General features: G+C 39.9%; 1 protein-coding gene and 1 non-coding gene across 14 annotated transcripts in view; one reads left to right on the top strand and one right to left on the bottom strand.

Annotated features, from left to right (window-relative positions):
• EXOC6 (exocyst complex component 6) overlaps window positions 1-22,157 on the bottom strand; it is a 321,390-nt gene that overhangs the window by 111,909 nt on the left and 187,324 nt on the right. For all 13 annotated transcript variants that reach the window (XR_016222129.1, XR_016222127.1, XR_016222130.1 and 10 more), the window contains 6 exons: window positions 19,739-19,822; window positions 11,527-11,573; window positions 11,301-11,421; window positions 9,794-9,865; window positions 3,622-3,719; window positions 1,158-1,263 (listed from right to left, as the gene is read on the bottom strand). Coding sequence is in view for 9 of the 13 variants with exons in the window: in XM_051823933.3 (XP_051679893.3) it covers window positions 1,158-1,263; window positions 3,622-3,719; window positions 9,794-9,865; window positions 11,301-11,421; window positions 11,527-11,573; window positions 19,739-19,822 (528 nt within the window). In the remaining 4 variants the exon portion in view is untranslated. The remainder of the gene's footprint in view (window positions 1-1,157; window positions 1,264-3,621; window positions 3,720-9,793; window positions 9,866-11,300; window positions 11,422-11,526; window positions 11,574-19,738; window positions 19,823-22,157) is intronic.
• Window positions 5,366-5,428, top strand: LOC127484329 (U7 small nuclear RNA). The gene has a single exon (XR_007911195.1). It is a non-coding gene; the product is annotated as a U7 small nuclear RNA (small nuclear RNA).

Below are 22,157 nucleotides of genomic sequence, written 5' to 3' on the forward strand. Positions count from 1 at the left end.
TAAATACCATTGGTTGAGCTATGTAATTAACATACAATTATTCCTAGGTGTTTAAAGTTAACTGAAAAGTGATCTCTGTTAAATATAAGAGTGGGAATAAGAGAGGGAGGGGATGTACAATTTGGGACATGCTTAAGCTGACTTGCCCCAAGTGGTGGAGTTAGAAATGTGCCAGGGGATTCCAATACAATCCCATCAAGGTGGCATGTACCAATGCCACCTCACTAGTCCAAGTGATCAATTTCAGGCCACAACAGACCATAATGATATCTCTCAAATAAATAAATAAAAAATAAAAGAAGGAAGTATCTTTCTCTGAAGGGAGGAGAGAACTTCCACTTTGATTATGGCCTTGTCTAAGTAAGATCAGAGTTTGTGAACTCAAGAGGCTTCCATAGCCTTGGCAGCTCATGACAAGAGCCTAGGGTGATTACTGACATCATAAATAAAGAGTGTCAATTGTTAAATCAACAACAGGAGTCACTGTGCACTTACTCCCATGTAGGATCTCTGTCCTTAATGTGCTGCACTATGCAAATTAACAGTAAAACTAGTATTCAAACAGTTCTTTATACTTTGTGTGTCTGTGTGGGTGCAATTTGTTGAAATCTTTACTTAGTATATACTAAGTTGATCTTCTGTATATAAAGATAATTAATAATGGATCTTAATGAAGAATGGGATGGGAGAGGGAGTAGGAGATGGGATGATTTGTGGTTGGGAGGGTGGCTATGGCGGGGGGGAGGACTGCTATAATCCAAAAGTTGTACTTTCAAAATTTATATTTATTAAATAAAAGTTTTTTAAAAAATAAAATTCTCCTCTCCCTAGAACATCCTCTTAGTATACTATAAGATATTCAACACAGGGTATATCTAATGCAGAATCTACCCGATATTAGTAACACCTGCTCTGGGAATCTACCTAACATTTGGGACAGCTACTTTTAGTACTTCCAGGAAAGTCCCCTCTTAACTTCATCAAAGAAGTTGTAATAGTAACACAATCTTTAGAAGTTATCAAAATAAAATTTTCTCACACATACACATGAACCAAAAGAAGCAATTCTTACTTACAGTGTAAGGTTAATTTTATAAACTAACAAGCATCATTAATTTATTTTTAAGAAAATTCTCAAATTATAAACTAACGGGTACCTTTTCAAGGTCTGGATCTTGAAAGGGAAATTTGCTGATGATAATTTTATATTCTTCTTCACTGACAATAGGAATGGGGCTATAATTATCTTCTTCAAAAATGTCCCTGTTGAGAAATGAGAGTTGAAAAGACATTATTAAAAAACATATCATTAGGGTGATATAAGACAATAACTTAAAAAAAAAACCAACTACTACAAAAGCATTTCTTGTCAATTAAAGTTCCAAATAGGAAAGCATTATCTAATTGTCTAAAATTCTGAAATTCAACACCAAATAAGTCTAGTTTTTCAAAATTCATATGCAATCCCCTCTTTCTACTACTTTATTTTACATCCCTTCAGCACTTCAGTTTTTAGTCTAGAACATTCTCAAGATGACAGTCTGGAAAACATTGTTATCTGTAACTAAAAGCAGGTCCATAAGATGAAGAGTATTTCAGTCACACTTCTTGATAGTTGTATCTTGTGTCTTCTCTCTTCCCAAATAGATTATCAGTTCTTGAAGATCAAAGCAATTTTTATATTTGTTTCATCTCTTAATAATGTTTTAACTAGAAAAACGGCCTTTTATAGTTAGTGAGACAGAGGTATTTACTACTCATCAAATACCCATGTGCTTTCCTACACAGTCCTCTGCAATTAGGCATGGCCATATGACTAGTTTGCAGTATTCAGCTATGACAGGAAGTGATCTGTGTTGCTTGAGTCTAAAGTATTTACAAGCAAGTATATAACCCTCTTTCCTGTGGTGACAAGGAAGACAAAAACATGCTAAAAAGGTAGAATCACATATGCAAATAGCCTGGATCTCTGTCAGATGTCCATTTGTGTAAGAAATAAAATTTCAGTGTTCAATCACTGAAAAGTTGGGCATTTCTGTTGTGATAGTATAACCCTCCTGTCCTAAAGGAGCTGCTGTCCAATTATCAACTTTTTGTAAAAAAAATATTTATTTATTTATTTGAAAGGCAGAGTTAGAGAGAGATAGAGAGAGAAATTCCCATGTGCTGGTTAACTTCCAATGCCCACAACAGATGGGGCTAGGTGAGGCTAAAGCTAGGAGCTGGGAACTCGATCAGGTCTGACATGTGGGTGACACCCAAGTAGTGGAACCAACATCTGCGGCCTCCCATGATGCACATTAGCAGGAAGCTTAAGTCAGGAGTGAAGCTAAAACTCAAACCCAGGCAATAAAAAGTCATATAAGTCATATAGATATTGAAATACGTTGAGTCCATGTCCTGTAGGCACGTGGTTATAGCAAAAGTAATTTTCCTTTTTAGATTCTTTAAGATTCTTAAAAATTGCTTTTTTATTTATTTATTTATTTAAGAGGTAGAGAGACACAAAGAGAGAGCTCCTACTAACCAATTTACTCCCTAAATGCCTGCAATGGCTGAGAGCCAAGTTGGGAGCTGGAACTCAATTTAGGTCTCCCACATGGGTAGTAGGAACCCAATTACTTGAGCCATTAACTTCTGCCTCCCAGGGTCTGCAACAGCAGAAAGCTTGAGTTAGAAGCTACAGCCAGGAACTGAACCCAGGCATCTGATATGGGATGCAAGTGTCCCAACTGCTATACTACCTACTGCTCTTTCAGATTTATAGTCTAGTTATACTGTTTGTAAAAATATAACTTCCCCAAAAACAAAACTTAAAAGCTATAAATTTCAGTTTCTAATACAAAATACCTCTGAAAACTTATATCTTTGTAAGTCTCTAATAATTTATTGGGAAAAATTATAGTTATTAGAAAAGTAAGTATAATTAAAATTTTATTATATATGATAAAAGGCATTATGGAAAACATTATGGAAGTTCCTCAAAAAATAAAAGATATATTTATTGCATGATTTAGTAATTTAGTTCTGGTATAAACTCACAGGATCTGAAAGCAGGAGCTTGAACATAATATATATTTTCTCATGTTCACAACAGCATGCACCAAATGTAGAAACAACTCAAAAGTCCATTGACAGATGAACAGATAAGCAAAATGTGCTATATACATGCAATGGAATACTATTCAGCCTTTAAAAAGGAAATTCTGACACATGCTACAATATGGATGAACTTTGGTTATGATATTATGCTAAGTAAAACTCTCCAGACACAAAAGGACAAATATCATATGATCCCCATCACATGAGGTACCTAGAGTAGTCAAATTTTAGAGACAAAGTAGAATGGTGGTTGCCAGGAACTGGGAAAAGGAAGAAATAAAGAGTTATCATTAAATGGGTACAGAGTTTCCATCTGGAAAGATGAAAAAGTTCTGGAGATGGCTGGTGGTAATCACTTCCACAATGTGAATGTGCTTAACACTACTGAACCATCCATTTAAAAAGTAGTTGAAACATTAAATTTTATGTTACATATATTTTGTCATAATATGCAAAATTAATTACTTTAGCATTTGAGAAACTTATCCATTGCATTAAGGCATCATGGCTTAGACTCACCTGAAAACTCCAGCCCATTTCTTAAGCAGTGTTTCATTGTACTGATCTCTTATTTCAAATAAAAGGTCAAAGAGTCGATTCACTGGGAAACCATATCCCTAAAATTAAAAAAAAAGGCAAATAAATAAATGTATTAAAATATTTATAAAAATCTTGGGTATACTAGAAAATAATTTGGAGGAAATCACATTGTATATCATTCTCAAAGTATGAATGAATACATATAACCTTTTGACATTCTACTAGACAGCATAAAGTAAGAAAGAGGCCTAGAAGAGCTTAGTGGACTTGGGTTATTCCCTTCTCTTTTCAATCAGAATTACATGTTTACCTTAAAAAAGTATTAGAGGGGCTGGTGCTGTGGTGCAGTAGGTTAATCCTCAGCCTGTGGCGCTGACATCCCATATGGGTGCCAGTTCACGTCCCGGCTGCTCCTCTTCCAATCCAGCTCTCTGCTGTGGCCTGGGAAAGCAGTAGAAGATGGCCCAAGTGCGTGGGCCCCTGCATCTGTGTGGGAGACTTGCAGGAAGATCCTGGCTCCTGGCTTTGGATCTGCACAGCTCCAGCCATTGCGGCCAATTGGGGTGTGAACCAGCGGATGGAAGACCTTTCTCTCTGTCTCTCCCCTTCACTGTCCGTAACTCTACCTCTCAAATAAATAAATAAAATCCTTTTTTTTAAAAAAAAAAAATTAGAAGACAGAAGTAGAGAAAAAGTTCATGATTAGTAATCTACATTGACTGTGTGTTGGAAATGATGCCTAAATAGGGCACAAGAAGAAAAAGGAACAGATTCCATCTAAACATGCTGGCTTCCTTCTGCACCTTCAGCACTGACTTTGTTATTCAGGGAAGATTTAGATCTTTCCATAAAACACAGACTCTGAAAGTTCATTCTTGCTCAACTCCAATTCATTGAAAAATTACCCATGTCATGACCAACATTTTCTCTCACCTCAAAGGGTTATCTGATTTCCTCTCCAAGATTTATCTCTTCATCTTTCTTCTTGATCCTATCTCCAGCAGGAACTCTCCATGGATTATCTACTCATCCTATTATGCTATCATATCCCCCTGGTTCCTTTCCTTTGGCTAAATAAACATGCTAAATTGCCTATCATTTTAAAACTAAGAACAACAAAGTCTTCCCTCAGTTTTCTTTGACCACCAGTTCTCTCCCTCTGTCACTACTTTCATAGCCAAACATCCACACAATCTAATTCCCAACTCCTATTCCTTTGTTTATACTGTTCTCAAAAATGTCATAGATTATCTCCTATACAAAATTAAATGATCCACTCTCTCTGACCTCTCTTTCTTGAAAGTCTTCTGCTTTGAATTCTATAAGGTCACTCACTCTCTGTTCTTTCACCTTTATGAACGGTGCTTCCAGTTTCCTGTTTAACCTCTATCCATATTATTTTTCTCTCTAGGGCACTCTTAATTCTAAGAACTTTAAACACTACTTTTCATGATTATTCTGAATATGTATCTCTAGCTAGACTCCTCTAAATTCCAAATATTTAATTCCAACACCTTTTAGATGTTTCTACTCAGTTGGCTAAGAAAGCACCTCAATTACATCAAGTATTTCGTCTTAGTTCCTATCTGTGATAACAGTTCTATCATCAATCCAATTTATCAAGCATGTGCCTCTTTCAAAAGACTGCCAGACTCTCAAAATTACCACTCAAAAGTATGAATCTGATAATGTCATTCCCCTGGTTAAAACTGCAAAATGCACACAGCATTACAGCTTTTTTTGAGTTTGTCTAGCAACTTCTCTGGTTTTCACTGGAGAGACTCCAGTAAAAAAACAAACACAAAAAATACAGAATGTTATTAAAGTCCCACAAAACCTGTTACAATCTGGTACATCACTGTTATTTGCCCTTTCTTGCTCAAAACCACATACTACACTATAGTTTAAGTGCCATTAAGCAGTTCAACCAGTCTTATATTCACAATACCATACCTCCATCTATGTTTTACACGTTAGCTTATTTTCCATTAATATCTTTTCTTTCTTAGCTACTTGCTGAATTCATTCTTCAAAACCCAGTTCAAGCCGGCGCCGCGGCTCACTAGGCTAATCCTCCGCCTCGCGGCGCCGGCACACGGGGTTCTAGTCCCGGTCGGGGCGCCGGATTCTGTCCCGGTTGCCCCTCTTCCAGGCCAGCCCTCTGCTGTGGCCCGGGAGTGCAGTGGAGGATGGCCCAGGTGCTTGGGCCCTGCACCCCATGGGAGACCAGGAAAAGCACCTGGCTCCTGGCTCCTGCCATCGGATCAGCGCGGTGCGCCGGCCGCAGCGCGCCGGCCGCGGCGGTCATTGGAGGTGAACCAACGGCAAAGGAAGACCTTTCTCTCTGTCTCTCTCTCTCACTGTCCACTCTGCCTGTCCAAAAAAAAAAAAAAAAAAAAAAAAAACCCAGTTCACATTTCAATTCTTTTTTTATTTAATTAATTAATTAAAAAATTTATTTATTTATTTTGACAGGCAGAGCGGACAGTGAGAGAGAGAGACAGAGAGAAAGGTCTTCCTTTTGCCGTTGGTTCACCCTCCAATGGTCACCAGGGCCGGCGCGCTGAGGCCGGCGCACCACGCTGATCCGATGGCAGGAGCCAGGTGCTTCTCCTGGTCTCCCATGGGGTGCAGGGCCCAAGGACTTGGGCCATCCTCCACTGCACTCCCTGGCCACAGCAGAGAGCTGGCCTGGAAGAGGGGCAACCGGGACAGAATCTGGCGCCCTGACCGGGACTAGAACCCGGTGTCCCGGCGCCACAAGGCGGAGGATTAGCCTAGTGAGCCACGGTGCCAGCCATCTCAATTCTTTATATAATCTTCCCCAACTCTTGAATCAAAGTTAGTCTTTCCATCTTTCGTGAGCCCCAAGCTCTTCAACAAATTGCTATATTATCATGCCTTCTTAAATACCTTATTAATTTACAACTGACCTGTGAATTTCTTGCAGTCAAGGAATTTTATGTTCCTACTAGCTTACTGATTTTAATATCTCTATCATTTTACATGTCAACTAACTACTAGAATATAAGTGGATGCTCAAAAAGTGTTAACAAATATATCAATAAATGTTTAGTTTTGCTTTGCCTAATAGGTGGTAAGCAGAACTACAAATATGCCAGTGTCACTTTTAAAGCATTTATTTATTTACTTATATGAGAGACAGAAAGAAAAAGAGCAATCTCCCTTCCACTGGTTCATTCTCCAAATGCCTGCAACAGCTGGGGCTGGGACAAGGCAGAAGCCAGGAGTCAGGAACTGAATCCAAGTCTCCCACACAAGCGGCAGGAAGTCAACTACCTGAGCTGCCTCCAAGGGTCCATATTAGCAGGAAGCTAAAGGTAGGAGTCAGAGATGGGAATGGAATCCAAACATCCTGATATGTAACACAAGCATTACTTTTTTAATTTTTAAAAATTTATTTATTTATTTTAAAGGCAGACAGAGACAGGTAGAAAGATAAGAGAGGAAGAGAACCTCCATCCACTACTTCACTCCCCAAATAACCACATCAGCCTGGGCTGGTCCAGGGAAAAGTCGGGAGCTAGGAACTTGCTGCCTCCCAGAGTGTGCATTAGCAGGAATGCTGGAATTGGAAGTGGAGTCTTGACTCAAACCCTGAAACTCCAACAGAGGATGAGACACCCAAGTAGCATATTCATTGCTGTGACAAATGCCCATCCTGATGTGGACATCTTTTTTTTTTTTTTTTCCAAATATTTAGTTATTTATTTGAAAGGCAGAGTTAGAGAGAGAGAGAGAGAGAGAAAGAGAGAGAGAGGAAGACACACACAGAGATCTTTCATCCACTGGTTCACTCCCCAGATGGCCACAACAGTCAGGGCTGAGCCAGGCTGAAGCCAAGAGCCATGAGCTTCTTCTGGGTCTCCCACATGAATAGCAAAGGCCTAAGAACCTGGGCCATTTTCTGCTGCTTTTTCCAGGCCAGTAGCAGAGAGCTGAATAGGAGTGCAGCAGCTGGGACATGAACCAGCGTCCATATGGGATGCTGGCATGGCAGGCAGCTGCTTTACCTGCTATGCCACAGCGGCAGCCCAGATGTGTGCATCTTAACCATCTTCTTAACCACAGTCAAATGCCTGCTCTTGTATTACATTTTTACCTTATTATTCAGATCTTTTAAAAAAATGATGAAACACTGACAATTCAGAAGTAATTTCCTTAAGGTAGCAAAGTGCCAATTTTTAAAAACTAAATATTATGTAACACTTTTATTAGTTTTTATGAAATTATACCTTCTAAAGATTCAATAGTCATAAAATTAAAAGCCAGCTTTCATTAACTCAGTGTAAGAACTACCTAATAATAAGCACATCAATTTTCACTGCAGTGAATACACTGCAGAATTTTTATATAAATAAGGACTGATTTCTCTTTTTCAATCTTATTTCAAGCAATAAAATAAAAAAGACACTCTGCAAGGTTTATGAAACCATCACTCTTGCTTTTCTAATGCCTCTTTTACCTAATTATTGCCTTTTACCATTCTTTGATTCTCCCTGAGCCATATCAAATACTCAAGACTCAGCGTATTCAAGTGCTATTAAGGTCTACAAAAAGATAACAAGTTCACATTAGAATACAAATCAATGCTGGTACCTATATTGAGAAAGTCTTGCCTATACCAAAATACCAGCTGAGCTAAGCTAGACCTGTACTTAGTGACATAGTAATTTATATTCTAATGAAAGCTCTATTTGTTATGACCTAGCAAACTAGTAACATTTCAAACTAGTAACAAGCAGTTTGCAGACAAATGGTTCCTGCATGACCTTTTAAGTCATTAAGGATATCAAGAATTCCTCAAGTTACTTAGAAATGAGCACAACAAACTAAGGCAGCAGAAAATAAAACTGAGCAGAGATCATTATTACAAACACATTTATCACAAAATTTATGGAAATGACAACAACCCACGCTATTCTGGTGTTGCATAAAGATAAATGAAACAAATTAATAAAGATGTAAGGTAACAGAATAATTTACTAAAGGAGTTTGTCAAATCTTCTCCTAGGTTTAAGAATAAAGTAGACAACTGTCAATCTAGGATGCAAAGACTCTTTGTGATCAAGCAAATAATTTAATCAGAATTTCCCAAAGCATATATATATGAAGTTCTAATCTAAGAGATGTTCTAAGGGAGAGGGGAGGAATGATCCAAAAGTCAAATATACTGGGAAAATACTGCATAGTCACCTCCCTTTTGGAGCCTTACAGTATAAATTTGCTCTGAGAAAGATGAAGAAATCTGCTTTACTCCACTTAACATTTCCAGAACGCTTCTGAACATACATCCTTTTCAAAAGCAGTATCTCCTATCACATCTGGGAAAACGCACCTGTACTGCACAAAAAGCTCTTTCTAATCAGAAAATTCCAATCGTTTACCACAGGAAACAAATGCAATCAAGTCTATCTGTGATCAAGGAGGGACAAGCTACAGGCCTTAAAGTTTGGACAATGAAAGTAACAAAAACACTGAGATTTGAGATAATTTAATCTTATTTTCATAAGAAAAAAAATCAAAGAAATAAAGTGATTTTCTCAGTCACAGAATATATGTCAGACTTGAAATTAGGAGCAAAGTCAGTGTATACAGATTTCAATGTGTTTTCATATAAAGTATCACACTCAAAAATTAAATAATTCTGGAAACTATTAACTATTAAGCCCATTTTCACAAATGATCTAAAGCTCAGAGAACTTGCAGGCGTGCAATTAGTCAACAATACAGGTGAAGAACAAAGTCAGGGTATGTGCTGTGTGATTCCATAACCCACTCTCCCTATCCCAAGGCAGTACTTAAGTCTCCTAATTTCTAGTTCAGAGTTCTTTTCACTACACCATTTGTTCTTTTTTTTTTTAATTACAAAAATACTTTAAATATTCTAACTGAATGCTCAATATTTTAAAAGACAATAATATTTCCTTAGCTCCCTTGAAACTGCACAACTGGGAAAGTGACAGCATAAACAGCCCTAGAGAATAGATGAATACCAATCTAAAAGTCAGCATTTATTATTACTATGTCACTATCATTAATCCATAAGAAAGTCAATGAGCTCAGTCTATATTTTATGTGTTTTCAAGTGCTCAAAATAGCCATTAGTTGAACATAGGTTATTACTTACTTGCAAAGTATCTGCAAATATTACAATGAGATTCTTCAGCTCCAAAACAAGATCAGGATCAGTGCAATAAGACTGAGAAAGTGGGGGGTGGGTGTGTATGGTAGTGGAAACACAAACAAAAAACAATAGAAAATAAGAGTTATTTTCTCAAAATATAAGAAATAAGAACCTTAAATGTTTTCTTTTCATCTTCCAGATTTGTAATAAGTTTAACATTTTGGTTAGTTAGATTCGGGGCTGGCTTGCTCTATTTAGTACAAATTCTTAGGGAGACATAGTAATATGGCATTTCTAAAGAGACTATAGGATATGCAAAAAATTTTTCCTGAAATTTGTATACAGTTAACTGGTCAAAATAATGATGCTTATATTTCTAAAAGTCTTTATTTTAAGCTGAAAAAAATGCTTTATACAGAGATCATGTATTTTCATTATTCACTTTTTTGTTTATCTCCATCTTAGGAAAGAGATACACTCTATTACTTTTTCCAATAAAATGACAATCTGAGTATTTTTGTAGTAATTAATAAAAACAAAACTTAATTTCAAAAGGATAGTGAAATTCACTGTCCTTTTAACAGCATTTAATATGGTTTTGAACATGATGAGATCCACTTTAGATGCTTTAACTTCACAGTTGATGTCATGAATTACTAGAAAACACAGTGTAATTATGTATATTCAGAATTGACTTGTATATAAACCATGATAAAACATACTGTTATTAATAAGTTAGAAAAAGTTGTAGTTCACCAGTGTATCAAGAATCTACATTCCTGATGAATAAAAATGGAGTACATATAATCCAAATTATCACCCAAAGAATTCTTCGAAATCTCTAATATAAATTATAAAATTATTATAAGCAATAGATTACAAAATTTTAGTAGACTACTAAAACTGTCTTATGGAAAAGTCTGCAGTGACCAATTACTGTTTTTAATTCTTTGCATTACATATTTATTATTATTGCCACAAAAATCATTAGAAAAATATTTGATCATTTAATTTTTACTTAAATTTTTAGAAATCTCTCATTATATAAAGGTTCATTATTTTAAATAAGTTCAAATTTTTAAAATTGCAAAATTTTAAGAAATTCATAACTGTAGCATATTACTGCAAATTATAAACATCGAAGAACAAGTTCTACTGAATTTTAATGGTGGAGTTTATTTTGGAGACAAAGAATTTGGAATGATAATTAAAAACCCTTTCTTCATGGTGCTTTTCAGTGATCTAATGAAGAGGTCAGTTGAGACTAATGAGACCAGCTTAATTCTTCATTTTCTATAATGCTGGAATAAAATTGTCTTGGGAAGCCCCAGCCGGTGACGAAATCACAGCCTGGTATTACCAAACAAAAGCCTGACATTACTACTTTCAAATCTGATCAATTACCAAAAACCACAGAATGACAGAGGTAGTTTTCCTCTGACACTACGCAGCTCAGAAGTTCTTGAAGTAACTGAATTAAAATTTTAGTAACATAAATTGTCTGACTTACTGAATGAGCTCTTAGGACAGCAATTATCTTTGAAAGGGCCATGTTCCAAAGTTCATCAGTGTATGCCCTGGTTACTAATCCTTGAGTCACATGTAAAATGTGATCTTCCACCACAAAGAACCTAAAAAGAATAATTACCAACACAGCATGTGTTTAAAAAAAGAGAACAATTATTCCCAGCAAGTAACATAAATTAATAATATTTATTTCCATATTAGATACATACCCTACAATTTGAGTGAAATATCTTCTATAGCCATCAACTGTTTCATGCTTTAAATGAAAGATAGAAATCAATTTAAACCAACGAGTAACATAAAAGTTCCAAGTCACTATAACTTTATTAACAAATATTTATTGAGCACCTGTTGTACAGTACATGTATTTTCGGGTGCCAAGGAGACACTTGTAAATAACAAAAAGTCCTTAGCCTTATGAAACACATATTCAAAAGGATACAGACAAGAAACAAGTTAAAATGTAAGTGTAACTTCACAATCTCCTTCCCAGTGGACTAGCTGAAGCCCTCATCGCCTGTCACTTGAGCTATCACGAGATCCTCCTAGTCTTCCCAGCTTACAGTCTAGTCTCCATAAAGCTGGAGAATGGTACCTTTATTTTTAAAGGCTAATAATAGTTACTATTGGCAGGTAGTGAGACAAAAGGTAATGGTTTCCTTATAATTTTCTATCTTTACCTATTTTTACAATGATGATAAATTACTATAAATACATTTGTTAAGTTTTTTGTAAAGATTTATTTATTTGAAAGAGTTACAGAGAGACAGAGCGGGAGAGAGGAAGAGAACGGGAGAGACAGAAAGAGACAAATCTTTCATCTGCTTGCTTACTCCCCAAATGGCCACAATGGTTAGGCCTGGGTCAGATCTAAGCCAGAAGCCAAGAACTTCTCCCAGGTCTCCCATGTGGGTGCTTTTTCGGCTGCTTTCCAAAGTGCGTTAGCAGGGAGCTGGATTGGAAGTGGAGTAGCCAGGACACAAATCAGTGTCTATGTGGGATGCCAGCCTCATAGTGGTGGCTTAACCTCCTAACCACAACACTGGCCCCTATAAGTTTTTGTCTAACATTTTTACTAAACTCACATATCACAGAGTATTAGATTATCATGATATTGTATACATGAATACAGAAATATGTGGATAAAAATATTCACTTCAGAAAGTGATGCTCAAAGCTTCTATATTTTTCAACAGTGTTGAATAAAAAAACCAACTTTTTATTGCTATAATTTGTGAATTTAATTTATTTATTTATTATTTAATAAATATAAATTTACAAAGTACAACTTTTGAATTATAGCGGCTTTTTCCCCTATAACCTCCCTACCACCCGCAACCATCCCATCTCCCACTCCCTCTCCCATCCCGTTCTTCATCAAGATTCATTTTTCGGCCGGCGCCATGGCTCAATAGGCTAATCCTCCACCCAACGGTGCCGGCACACTGGGTTCTAGTCCCGGTCAGGGCGCCGGATTCTGTCCCGGTTGCCCCTCTTCCAGGCCAGCTCTCTGCTGTGGCCCGGGAAGGCAGTGGAGGATGGCCCAAGTCCTTGGGCCCTGCACCCCATGGGAGACCAGGAGAAGCACCTGGCTCCTGCCTTTGGATCAGCGCGGTGCGCCGGCCATTGGAGGGTGAACCAACGGCAAAAAGGAAGACCTTTCTCTCTGTCTCTCTCTCTCACTATCCACTCTACCTGTCAAAAAAAAAAAAAGATTCATTTTTAATATCTTTATATACAGAAGATCAACTTGGTATATACTAAGTAAAGATTTCAACAAATTGCACTCACACAGACACACAAAATATAGGGTACTGTTTGAGTAGTAGTTTTACCGTTAATTCTCATAGTACAACACATTAAGGACAGAGATCCTACATGCGGAGCAGGTGCACAGTGACTCCTGTTGTTGATTTAACAATTGATACTCTTTTTATTTATGACGTCAGTAATCACCCGAGGCTCTTGTCATGAGCTGCCAAGGCTATGGAAGCCTCTTGAGTTCACAAACTCTGATCTTATTTAGACAAGGCCATATCAAAGTGGAAGTTCCTTCCTCCCTTCAGAGAAAGATACCTCCTTCTCCGATGTAGCACAACTTTTCAAGAGAGTTTTTAATTGACTATTTTGGCTAAATTCTAAGTTTAATTCATTACAATATTCTTTCTTATTTTTTAGGCAAGATCAAGTTTTAGCAGGGCTTATTTTGCTCAAATATATTGGCAATATTCCACATAATTTTTAAACGTACATCTTGAAAACAGAAAAACATACACATTTATTTAACCTCCCCTGTGATGGTCATCAGAAGGCCAAACATGTCCTGACTTGCCAACTTTAACAAATACATTGTTTCAGAACTTTATTTACATAAAGAACACATTTCAAGTATTTCATGTATACAATATTAAGCACATTATGATGTTTCCCACACTCCCTCCTTCCTCCTTCCTTTTTTTTAATTTTTGCAATAACATGCTTTCAATTTACTTTATAATCACAGGTAAATCCTCCCCTAAGTAAAGAATTGAACAAGTAGAAAGTAGAAAAACAACATTGTTCCACAGAAGTACAGACGAGGGCTATAAACAATAATCAAATATCAAGATGCCAATTTCACCCATATGTCGCTCCTAGGCTTCCTATCCGAGTCACGGCACCATTATGTCGCTCCCCCTCTTCACGGAGGAACGACACAGGACCCTGCACTGTTCTTTTGTCTGCTCGGCCCTTCCCGGGTTTGCTGCTGGTTCTTCCGTGGAGGGGCGGGCCCCCCTGCCACTTTCCCCACTTCCGCGGGGGAGCGGCACACCGCCGGCCAGCTCTCTCGGGGGCTGCTCAGGTGTTCCTTCAGATAGATGTTCCTGGTGCATGTTGTCTCTCTCCTCCTTTATAGTCCTCTTCCACCAATCCCAACTCTGCTACCCACACGCCGAGTACGCTGCTCTCCTCCAATCAGGAGCAGGTCCTGCAGTTTATTGGTTGAACTGGAGGCAGCTGTGTAGAAGCTGTTTACTCCTCTCCCAGCGCCATATTGTGGGAGAGCAGATGCATAGAATAAGTCTTAATTTGAGTAACTTAGTCTAGTCTGAGTTGCTCCCCACAGTTTCCCCTTTCTTTTTATTTTTTGGCGTTGATACGCGCCTCTCTTCGGTGCCCCGCGGCACACACTCTGCTCTGCTTGCTGGAGTTGCCCACAGGTGCTTACAAGCCCTACCGATCAGGCAAACCGAATCCGGGTCCTCTCTTCGCCATGTTGTGAGGAGGTTTTTAGGCGCTGATGCGTGCCTGTGTTCGGTGCCCTGCAGCGCATGCTCTGCTCTGCTAGAACTGCCTGCAGGTGCTTACAAGCCCTACCAATCAGGCAAACCGAATCTGAGCCTTCTCATTGCCGTATTGTGGGGAGACTTATTGATGTTGATTCGTGCCTTTCTTCGGTGACCTGCGGCGCATACTGCCTGCAGGTGCTTATCGTCTTACTAATCAGGCAGACCGAATCCAAGCCCTCTCATTGCCATGTTGTGGGGAGGCCTTATTTTTCTCTATTTCTCTATCTCCGGGCATTCCTATTTCTCCTATTTTACTTCTATCTGCCAGCATTCCTATTTCTCTCATTTTACTTCTAAACTTCTGTCTCTCTTATCCCCTCGGCTTCCCGGCGCCGGCCCCGAGGCTGCTTCTCGGCGCCTTGCCCCGTGGCGGCTTCCCGGCTCTGCGCGGCTTCCCGGCTTCGCGCGTGCTGCTCCGTGGTCTCCGCGCCTTTCGCGCCCATACCACGGCCTCCACGCCAGCCACGCACTTCCTATCTACTCACGCCCCGTGCGCTCTCCCCGCTCGTGCCCCGCGCGCTCTCTCTGCATGCGGCAGCTTCCGCGAATCACACAGCCTAGCTCATGTTTCCGCTTCTCGGTTTTCAGTCTAAGTTCCCCGGGCTAACCTGGCGAAATCCAACCTAGCTTACGTCTCCGCCTTTCGGTTTGGCTTCCCATCTTTTACTCCCCGGGCTAATCTGACGGATTCCAACCTAGCTTACGTCTCCACCTCTGGTTTTAGTTTTTCGCCTTTTGTTCCCCAGGCTGATTTGACGAATCCCAACCTAGCTTATGTCTCTGCTTCAGCCTGCCCCCACGGCTTCATCCTCCCTAACATATTTTTCTCTACCCGGTATGTTTCCTAACTTTTCTTCCAACAATATTTCTCTCTCATTTCTCCTGGCTTCTCCCCACAGTCCGTATCCCAGTCTGTTTCTTCTAGCTTTCACTTTCGCTTTCAACCTTAGCTTTAGTCCCTATCCGAGTCTAAGTTTCTTCCAGCTTTCACTTTCGCTTTCAATCCTAACTTCTTCCGGCACTTTTTCCGTCCGGCTTTTCCCTAGGCTCTTTGCTAGTCTCTCTCCAGTATTTTCCCACTTCTTCCCGTTTCTTCCCTGCCTAGGTTTCCTATCCGAGTCACGGTACCATTATGCCTCCTAGGCTTCCTATCCGAGTCACGGCACCATTATGTCGCTCCCCCTCTTCACGGAGGGACGACACAGGACCCTGCGCTGTTCTTTTGTCTGCTCGGCCCTTCCTGGGTTTGCTGCTGGTTCTTCCCGGGTTGGCTACCGACCCTCCACCTCCGTGGAGGGGCGGGCCCCCCTGCCACTTTCCCCACTTCCGCGGGGGAGTGGCACACCGCCGGCCGGCTCTCTCGGGGGCTGCTCAGATGTTATTCGGATGTTCCCCTTAGATGTTCCTGGTGCATGTTGTCTCTCTCCTCCTTTATAGTCCTCTTCCACCAATCCCAACTCTGCTGCCCACACGCCGAGTACGCTGCTCTCCTCCAATCAGAAGCAGGATCAGCTCCTGCAGGTTACTGGTCGAACTGGAGGCAGCTGTGTAAAAGTTGTTTACTCCTCTCCCAGCGCCATATTGTGGGAGAGCAGATGCATAGAATAAGTCTTAATTCCAGTAACTTAGTCTAGTCTGAAATGCTCCCCACACCCATATGCATTACATTTTTTGGACTCTATAGATATGCTATCACAAACCAGAGAAAACATGATATTTGTCTTTTTGGATGTGCCTTATTTCACTAAGCACAACAGTCTCCAACTGTATCTATTTTGTTGTAGAAGACATAATTCATTTTTTTTTATGGCTGGATAGTATTTCATCATGTATATATACCATATCTAGAAAACAATCTATTTTGGTGAATCTTCACATACATGTAAAAAAGCAAGTACTGCTTTTTTGGGTAGAGTATTCAATATATGCCATTTAGATGATAAATGCCATTGAGATGATAGTTAATAATGCTGTTAAAATCTTCTTTATCTGTGGTATTCTGCAATTTCATTATAAGGTTTCTGAGAATACATTTCTTTTTATTTAAACTGATTTAAACTGATTTTGTAGATATCTACTTCTCATTTGCCTCAGAAAAATTTCAGTAACATGAAATTAAATATTCCACTGTCCTATTTGCTGTATATTTTCTGAGACTCCAGTTAGATAGACCTCTCTGGATATTCTGTCTCTCTCCTCTGTATTTTTTTTCTTTTGCCTCTTTGTGAAGCTTTCTGGATAATTTCTTCATATCAACTAAGAAAGAATTCAATACTGACAAACATATAAATAGTAATGGGGCTGGTGCTGTGGAGCAGTGGGTAAAGCCTTCACCTGCTGTGCCAGCATCCCATATGGGCGCTGGTTTGAGCCCTGGTCACTCCACTTCCAATCCAGCTCCCTGCTAATACATGTGGAAAAGCAGTGGAGGATGGCTTAAGTGTTTGGACCCCTCCACCTAAGTGGAAGACCCAGAAGAAGCTCCTGGCTCCTGGCTCCTGGCTTCGGTCTGGCCTAACTCCAGCCGTTGTGGCCATTTGGAGAGTGAACCAGTAGATGGAAGATCTTTCTCTGTCTCTTCCTCTCTTTCTCTCTGCAACTCTGCCTTTCAGATAAAATAAATAAATCCTTAAAAATACAAAAAAAAAAACCATATAGATAGTATATTTAACTTCAGCTAATGTCTTTAATTTCTATATATTTGACTTGACATTTTTTTCCTACCTATGATAGTTTCATAGCTGTTATATTAGCAAGCTTGCTTTTTATTTCTTCAAACATATAAAACAGTGGTATTTTATACTTTAATTTAAATATCAAGTTATTTTAGGATCTATTTCTAGATCCTAGATTCTAGCCGTGACTCAATAGGCTAATCCTCCGCCTGCGGCACCGGCACACTGGGTTCTAGTCCCAGTCAGGGCGCCAGATTCTGTCCCAGTTGCCCCTCTTCCAGTCTAGCTCTCTGCTGTGGCCCGGAAGCCCTGGGCCCTGCACCCGCATGGGAGACCAGGATAAGTACCTGGCTCCTGCCATCGGATCAGCGCGATGCGCCGGCCGCAGCACTCCAGCCACAGCAGCCATTGGAGGGTGAACCAATGGCAAAAAGGAAGACCTTTCTCTCTCTCTCTCTCACTGTCCACTCTGCCTGTCAAAAAAAAGGGGGGGGGATCTATTTCTATTGTCAGTATTTCTAATGATTCTCACTTATTTGGCAATTATTTTTGATGATAAATTGCTAACTTTCCTTGAAAAAAAATTTTTTGACAGGCAGAGTTAGACAGAGAGACAGAGAGAGACAGAGAGAGACAGAGAGAGACAGAGAGAGACAGAGAGAGAGACAGAGAGAGACAGAGAGAAAGGTTTTCCTTTTCCGTTGGTTCACCCCTCAAATGGCTGCTACGGCCAGCGCACTGCGCTGATCTGAAGGCAGGAAGTCAGGTGCTTTCTCCTGGTCTCCCATGTGGGTATAGGGCCCAAGCACTTGGGCCATCCTCCACTACACTCCCCGGCCACAGCAGAGAGCTGGACTGGAAAAGAAGCAACCGGGACAGAATCCTGCGCCCCAGCTGGGACTAGAACCCAGGGTGCCCATGCTGCAGGCAGAAGATTAGCCAAGTGAGCTGCGACGCTGGCCTTGAAATTTAACTATAGATATTTCTAACTCGAGATTCAGTTTCAGAGATCTATATTTGTTTTTGCCAGGCAACTGAAGGAATTATCAGCAAGGAACAACTTTAAATTTTCAGCTTGAGATTTAAATTTTTTGGACTAACAAGCAGAACAGATTTGGGTGGCAAACACATGTGACAAACTGCTTGTTATGAGTTCTTAGATATATATCTTTCCCTGCTGTTTACTCAGCACCAACACTTGAGATAGGTAATTTTCCTTACAGTATTTGTCAGAGGGAACACAGTGGTTTTTGGGTGATTTCATCTCTAGGTCATGCTAATAATGGGGCTTTAAATCCTTTGAAGGCTCAGCTTTACAGGAGGCAACCTCTTAACTGAACATTTACTCTGGGTGGGCTCTGGGCTTTGCTTTCTAAACCCCACATCCATGAAACTCATCATTTCCCCTTCAGCAGGTGCTCCTAGGATAAAAACTATTTCCACTGCTTCATTAAACCTATCCGAATTTCTGCCTTCATTTAGCTTTTCCTGCTTCACATGTTTGTTTTATAGTCAGATATATTTAGATATAAATTACATAATAAAATTTACATTCTCATATGCAGTTTCTTTAAGTTTCAACAAACACATCTACTGCTGTAACTATCATCAGGGCCAACATATACAATAGGTCCTCATTCACTTAGTTTTTGGCCTGATTATACTTTCTTGCCAGATCTTCAGTATAATTTTTTTAAACGTAAGATTTAAAACAATGTCTATCCTCTTTAGTTGTTTTTTTCCAGGGAACAATTAAGGGATATAGTCCACCATATTATCACTCCTTGACTTTTTTTTTTTTTTTTTTTTTTTTTTTTTTTTGACAGGCAGAGTTAGATGGTGAGAGAGACAGACAGAGAGAAAGGTCTTCTTTTTCCAAGTTGGTTCGCCCCCCCCAAATGGCCACTATGGCTGGCGCACTGCGGCCGGCGCTGCACCGATCCAAAGCCAGGAGGCAGGAGCCTCCTCCTGGTCTCCTATGCAGGTGCAGGGCCCAAGGACTTGGGCCATCCTCCACTGCACTCCTGGGCCACAACAGAGAACTGGACTAGAAGAGAAGCAACCGGGACAGAATCTGGCGCCCCAACCGGGACTAGAACCTGGGGTGCCGGCACCACAGGCGGAGGATTAGCCTAGTGAGCCACGGCACCGGCCCATTCCCTGACATTTTATATACATATTTACTTATCTTATTTTCAGTTCACGTCTAACTTCCCTTTTATAAATGAAGCTCATGAAAAAAGAGTCTTAACAATTTGTCCACTGCTACACCCTTGGCACCTAAACTAATGATCAGAAACAGCAGGCGCTCAATAAATATTTACAGTTGAATAGTGACACAAAGTTTGAAGAAACTAAAGCACACTAAGGAAATAAAAAGTAACAACAAAACCAATTCAAAAACTTCACATACTTACCATACTAGACTGGGGCTGCAATACTAGCCTTGCTTGTTTCTTTCTTTGTTTTCGGTAATAATTTTCAAATGTTTCCTCATCACCCTAAAATAAAATCAGCAAAATAATGAGTACATACACACTCATACAGATAAAACAGACAATTCTTTATCCGCTAAGAATCATTTTGTATTTTCTAACTGGAATATAAATACTAAATGGCACTTCACACTGAATGTCAACAACATATATATAAATATATAAATTTATATAAAGAACATATAGTTCTTTAGCACTATAGTACAAAGACAATTAGGAAGAATAAAGTTAAGTTCAAACAATTTCTTATTTATCCAACTTACCCCTTAGGTTTTATAGATTTTTTGACTTTCAAGTCAAACTATGGCTCTCAGTAAGTTAAAGAAAATAAAGAGGTTAGTTGTTAAAAGGCTGGGTTTTAGCACTGTGGCATAGCAGGTAAAGGCACCACCTGCAGTACTAGTATCCCACCGGGGTGCCAGTTCGAGTCCTGGCTACTCCACTTCTGATCTAGCTCTCTGCTATGGCCTGGGAAAACAGCAGAAGATAACCCAAATCCATGGGCCTATACACCTACACGGGAGACAGACCCAGAAGAAGCTCTAGTCTCCCGGCTTCAGATCAGCCCAGCTCCAGCCCATTTGGGAGTGAACCAGTGGATGGAAGACACCCCCCCCCCCTTCAAATAAATAAATAAATCTTAAAAAAAAAGAGATGGCACTAAAAAAAAAAAAAGGTTACATTTCTGAACATGTTTCACAAGGTGTGGCATGATCTAGAATTTTCTTCCATCTCCTACTTCATCTCTTACCACTTCTTAACTCTCAGTATATCCAATATACTGTTCTCTCTTTATTTCCTGGTTTTTGCATTAGGCTCTTGATGACATATGCTTCCTGGCTCCCTCGCCTTATATGATTTTACTCATCCTTCAGGGACTCACCATGGGTGTTATTCCCCTAACTTCAGAAGGCCTGTTATGTTTTATTATCCAAAAGCAACCTGTACTTCCTCATCATAGCATGTATCATACTGAGCAAAATTTCCTGCCACCCATGTTAGAGACTCAGATGCAGTCCCTGCTTCCTAGTTTTAGTTTGGACTATGCCTGGCAGTTGCAGCTACTCGGGGAGGGAATCTACAAATGGAAGATCTTTCTTCCTCTGTCACTCTGCCTTTCAAATAAATACATATTTTTTTAAAAAAGAACTTTTAAAAATATATTGTCACTGAAAAAAAATCTGATTTTCTTTATACTTAAGTACCTACCAAAAACATGACTTTTTAAAGAAAATATTTGAAAGGCAGAGTTACAGGGCTGGCGGGGGGGGAGGCGGAGAGGGCCTTGGTGGGAGAGACAGAGAGATCTTCCATTTGCTGGTTTACTCCCCAAATGGCTGCAATGGCCAGGAGTCTGGAATTCCATCCGGATCTCCCATGTGAGTGACAAGGGCTTGAACACTGGGCATGTTCAGCTGTCTTCCCAAGTGCATTAGCAGAGAGCTGAATTGGAAGTGGAGCAGTTGAGACTTGAAGCAGAACTCATATGGGACGATGCCAGTATTGCAGGAGGTGGTCTGATCTGCTGCACCACATTGGCCCATGACTTCTTTTTAATGCTGTTTAAAATAAAGTCATGGTGCAGAAATATTTTTAGTCTAGATATCCTCTGAGGAATTTATTTCAGTTTTATGGAATCAATTAAAAGAATTTTTAAAAATCTACAGTTCACTCATATAATTTTAATATGGTCACGAAATTTTTTCACCATTAAGTTTTTTTAAAAAAAATTATTTTATTTATTTGCAAGGCAGAGTTATAGAGAGAGGGAGAGAAAGAGAGAGAGAAACCTTTCATCATCTGGTACACTCCCAAAACAGTCATAATGGCCACTGCTAGGCCAGACCAGAGCCAGGAGCCAGGAGCCAGGAGCCAGGAGCCAGGAGCTTCTTGTGGGTCTCCCACATGGGTGCAGGGGCCCAAGGCCTTGGGTCATCTGCTACTTTCCCAGGCCATTAGCAGAGAGCTGGACTGGAAGTAGAGTAGCTGGGACATGAACCAATGCCCATATGGTACTGCCCATGACAGGCTACACCACAATGCCAGCCCCTCACCATAAATTTTAAAGAATGCAAAGGAGAAGTGGGTGTTTGGCCTAGCAGCTAAAATGTCCACTAAAATACCTATATCCCGTATCAGAGAGCCTGGGTTTAGTACCCAATTTTGGCTCTTGATTCTAGCTTCCTCCTAATGCAGAACATGGGACACAATAGTGATGGCTCCAGTAATTAGGTTCGTGCACCTACATGGGCGACCTGGACCGTGTTCCTGGTTCTTGACTCCTATCCCAGGCAACTCCCCGGCACTGTGGGAATTTGGGGAGTGAACGTGCAGGTAGGAG

This window comes from Oryctolagus cuniculus, chromosome 15 (assembly GCF_051225735.1).
Source record: "Oryctolagus cuniculus isolate XC-2025 breed Fujian yellow rabbit chromosome 15, ASM5122573v1, whole genome shotgun sequence".
In the NCBI taxonomy this organism is placed as follows: Eukaryota; Metazoa; Chordata; class Mammalia; order Lagomorpha; family Leporidae; genus Oryctolagus; species Oryctolagus cuniculus.